The sequence below is a fragment of the Myotis davidii genome, unplaced genomic scaffold, assembly GCF_000327345.1.
Source record: "Myotis davidii unplaced genomic scaffold, ASM32734v1 scaffold1219, whole genome shotgun sequence".
NCBI lineage: Eukaryota > Metazoa > Chordata > Mammalia > Chiroptera > Vespertilionidae > Myotis > Myotis davidii.
Window position 1 is genome coordinate 331,564 of NW_006290442.1, and position 4,814 is coordinate 336,377.

Here is a 4,814-nt window from a genome sequence, read left to right on the forward strand (position 1 = left end):
GTATCTTTATATTTAAAGTGGGTTTTGTTTTTGATTCATCCTCATAATCTGTCTTTTAATTGGTGCATTCATGCCACTGACTTTCAGAGTGCTTACTGATAGAGTTACTGCCATATCAGGTGGCTTCTGGGGCTTCTGGGGCCGGCCTGTGACCTGGGATCAGATCCATCACGGGCGGCAGGCAGGCGGCTTCTGGCGCACATGGGGTCCTGGATGGCAGCTAGCACTCACACTGTCCCACCCTGCCTGCAGTATGCAGTTAGCTTCCATCTTTGTTGGAGGTTAATTTGCATATTGTGTTGATTACCCAATGGAAGGCATAGCGAAGGTATGATCAGTTACCATGTTTGTCTATTATTAGATAGGATAGAGGCCTGGTGCACAGGTGGGGGCTGGCTGGTTTGCCCTGAAGGGTGTCCTGGATCAGGGTGGAGGTCCCTGCTGGGGTGTCTGGCCAGCCTGGGTGAGGGGCTGATGGCTGTTTTCAGGTTGGCCACACCCCCTTTAGGGTGGCGGGAGGGGGCCCCACTGAGTTGCCTGGCCAGTCTGGGTGAGGGGCTGAGGGCCATTTTCAGGCTGGCCAAACCCCCGGTGACGGAAGCTCCCAGCCTCTCCTTTTTTTCTTTTTTATTCTGAGATTTATTTACCTTCTCTAATTGAAACATTGCCTTCAGTGGAGCTCAGGGCCAGCCGTGGCAGGCGGGAAGCTTGGCTTCCTCCATTACTGGGGCAAGCAAGCCTCCTGCTTGCTCCAGCTCCATGGCTGCCGGCTGCCATCTTGGTTGGGTTAATTTGCATATAGTTGCTCTGATTGGCTGGTGGGCATGGCTTAAGGTGTAGTGAAGGTATGGTCAATTTGCATGTTTGTTTTTTATTAGATTAGATAAGAGCGCCTACTTCATCGGGTTGTTGTGATAGTTAAATAAATATAGCAAGTATTATATAAGTGTTAGCTCTGGCCTTGTGATGATAACCCCTTTTATCCATGCAAAGAAATTGTTAGAGGTGAGCAGAGAATGGAGCAAAAATAAAGGCAAATATTTCAGAAATCTCTCACTCACAGTTATGATTAAAAATCCTCACAGCCTTTCCTGATGGAATTAGATTGGCCCAATACCTTTGCAGATCCTATTGTTGCTGAAGCAGAGCTTCCCAAGTGCCTCCTCCCCTTTAATTCATTGCCTTTTGTCACTTCTTTGGTCCCTTCTTCCCTTCTTTAGGCTCCAGACCACAGGAGTTAGGTTCGAAGCTACAAGTTCTTAGAAACGGAAAGTTGTGACTTAGCAAATCTTCCTCCACTCGGCCTGCCCAAAGTAAGGGCTCTTCCTTCTCCACCCCTGCTTTAGTCATCCCTGGGAGAGAACGACCCAAAGAGTCCTCAAACGTTTCAGACAGAGCATGCCACTCTGGTGAGAATAATTCCCAGCTCCAGCTGTGGATGACTTTGTCTCCCAGCTTTCTTGCCTGTTAAACACGTGACAGCACATTGACTAATTGCTAAGAAATGAGGTCTTGAAGAATATTTCAAAAGAAACTGCAGCAAGCTTGTCAAAAGAACTGGGCTGGCCAGGAGTGGGACAGGCGCCCAGGGTGCAGGGGCTGGCAACACAGCCCCACTGGCAGGCAGCTGAGGCACCACGCCCAGCGCCTGTCAAAGATGCTGAGAATTCAGAGCAGGGCTGCGGGAGGTCACAGAGCTGGCCCTCTCCACTCTGAGCAGAGGCCTCAGTAAGCAGACATCTGTCACTTCTGTTCCTGTTCAGGATTCCATTCTTCTCAGAGAGGCCCTGTGACGGAAAGCCACAGGGCCCTCTCCCTCAGCCCACCCTCTGAAGGTTGAGTACAGAGTCCTTTCTGGATGGAGTCATGAGATGGAAGAAGAGAAGTGTCCAGACCACCTCCTGCTGTGCTCTCTAGACCCCAACAGTGTCCTTCCCCAAACCCAGCGCTTCTCCTTTGTATTTGCCGACTCATCAAACCCAAGCACCATGTTTCCTAAACACTCACTGATCACTATTAATCAGCAAGCTGGCGGTGCTGCTGCCTGCCCTGTGAGCATCTTGTTAATGATGGGAGAAGACTGCCAAATGGCCAGCTCTGCTCCGGATGGTGAGATATGGGTCTTGCCCAGACTGAGGAGGCAAAGGCATCGCTGTGAGCCGTCTGCCACAGAACTGAGATCCCTGGCATTTGATAACAAAAAATGAGCAGGCCCTCTCTCCACGAAGAACAATGTAAAGAGTCCATCCACTCATTTCCTACCAGAGACCAAAAACAGGGTGGAGGGAAAGCTTCAACTAGGAACAAAGGCCAACTAGCCACCCCTGCATTATAGACCTTTGTGTTTCCCTGAGGCCAGGATCTAGAGATGGACAGCAGCAGCAGCATGAGGGACTTAAGCTAGATGATCAGAAGTACTTTCTCATGTGAAGGATTGCTAACTATTCTAGGGTAGGTTACTAAGGAAAGACATGTTATCTATGACCTGCAGATCCCTTACTCCAACTTAATTAGCTCAGTCTACATTGTTTATATATGTTCATTTACAAATTTGATTTTTCTATCAATACATGAAATTGAGGAGACATACTATAATATTTATTTGATTACCTTTGGTGTGCCCTCTCAATGGAGATCGTACCCTGCTAGATGCCTGGCCATGGTGCTGGCCAGGCATCACCTGAGTGATGAAGCTAGCAGGCACGTAAATAAACCTTTGCCAATCAGATGATGTGCCAAACACTGGTTAGAGGCTGAGGAACCAAGACCTGAAGAATTACAGAGATTAACAGTAGCCCAGGAGAGCACATCCTGGATGCCTAAGTGTTGCCCAGCAAGAAGAAGAAGTCAATCAGAGGAGGCTCCGTGGGGGAGCGCAGCCTAAAGATGGGTGGGGAGTTGAATGCCCATCGTGGAGGGTTGGTTTCCATCAGGAGGGATTTTGGAAAGCCCCAAGGGGAGCATATCAGGGTCTCTAGGACTGCCGTTTCTCCCCTGATATAGGTGCTCAGAGCCATGGGCCTGTCGGAATTGACCACATGGAGGGCACATCCTTTAATTAGCACTGAGGGACCTTGAGGAGCGGAGCTCTTGAAGGAGTCCTTTCTGCCTCTCAGAGCTTCTCACAGGCCCAGGACAGGGCTCCGCACATGCACCATCCCAGTCCTGGGTCCCACAGAAAGAGGATCACAATAGGCACAACTCACCCATCTGCCCTGAGAGGGCATTCGATCCACCAAGAGAGGCAAGCTTGATTGCCCAGGCCTCCCCAGGCCGGAGCTTTTATGTGGAAAGGAGTTCTCAGGGGGCCAAACCTTGTGTCTCCCCAGGCTGAGTGCAAGTCTAATAGTAACTGAGGGACTCCACATCCACTCTCTACCACCACGTGGAATTGCAAAGGAGCCAGCAGGAACAACGTCAACATTTCTGGTAAGAGTGAACTATTTTAGAAGCTGTATGGCTACATAGTTAGGAATGAAACCCCTGAGCTCAAAATGTGAAGGTTTAATTTCTAGCTCTGCCATTTATTAGCCTATAACCTTGTGTGCGAAAGAACCAGCAAGGATGAACGAAGGTCGATCTGATGCTTAAGGTCTTTTATCCTCATCTATAAAATGGAGACAGATAACCTTATAAGATTGACCTGAGGAATAAATGAGCTAATAATATAAAATGCCCAGAACAACAGCCAGGTTGTTGTAAGCACTCAAGAAAAATGCCGGTTATTATTACTAAATACGTGTCTGGCAATGGCAGTGCAGCCTTTTCGATACAGGAAGGGTTTACAGAAGCATCTAATTGAAAGGCAGAGCTTTGAGACATACATACAATGAGGAGATAATAGAAATATTTTCTTCCTAAGGTTCTTAGGAAGGATAAATGAAATGATACATATACTGTGCTTAGAACAGTAAGCACGCAGTTAATATAGTCGTTTATTTGGGATGGCTTGAAAGTGTTAAAAGGCGATGAAGGCAGGGCCAGGGGTACAGGTATCAGAAAGCCTCTTGTCAGGAAGCTCTGTTCTATGCTGAAGTTCACAGAAGTCTTCCCTGCTATGGATGAAGACAAGCATTTACACAAAGGAATTTCCTGAGAATCAATCAGGGTGCCAGACCTGGGCCAGGTTTCCATGGACACTTGCTGCATTTCTTCCCTGGAGGCACTCATTGGTCCAGGACAAACCTAAGGATTCATGTCCATCCTTCCTGAAGACCAACACCATGACCTCCAGAAGGCCTTTGGCTATAGGACCCTAGCTTCAAAGCATCTGAGTTCCTGGAGTGAGGACCAAAGATGTTCAGTCCACCTGGACCACCTGAACTGAGGACCGGGAAGAGACACAGGTGTCGGGCTGTAAAACGGAGGCCCTGAGCTCTCCTTGCTCACCAGCCAAGCAACACAGACACACACTTTCACCTACTCACCTGCTCCAGGCCTGGCCCTGACCCCCTCCCAGAGAGACGCGTGGGTGGAGAGAGAATCAGGGGCCTCGGACCACTGGGAGAACTCACTTCATGACAGTGGAGAGTTGAGCACATGCTGCCTCAGAGAACAGTGATGGAACAGCAGGGCCAAGCTTGCCCCATTCAGCCACCAGCTCAGGATGGTTTACCTCGTGGATCCCAAAGTGGGCATAGGAGTCGAAATAATAATCTCTTGAGGTCATCCACTGGGAGCTCACTTCATGACAGTGGAGAGTTGAGCACATGCTGCCTCAGAGAACAGTGATGGAACAGCAGGGCCAAGCTTGCCCCATTCAGCCACCAGCTCAGGATGGTTTACCTCGTGGATCCCAAAGTGGGCATATAAGA

The 4,814-nt window shown here is 49.1% G+C and overlaps 1 protein-coding gene across 1 annotated transcript in view; it reads right to left on the minus strand.

The window, feature by feature from the left end:
• The window catches only part of PRMT8 (protein arginine methyltransferase 8), a 70,062-nt gene that overhangs the window by 60,351 nt on the left and 4,897 nt on the right, over positions 1 to 4,814 (minus strand). The window contains exon 2 of the mRNA XM_015563751.1: positions 4,616 to 4,677. Within this exon, the coding sequence (XP_015419237.1) occupies positions 4,616 to 4,669 (54 nt within the window). The 5' untranslated portion in view covers positions 4,670 to 4,677. The remainder of the gene's footprint in view (positions 1 to 4,615; positions 4,678 to 4,814) is intronic.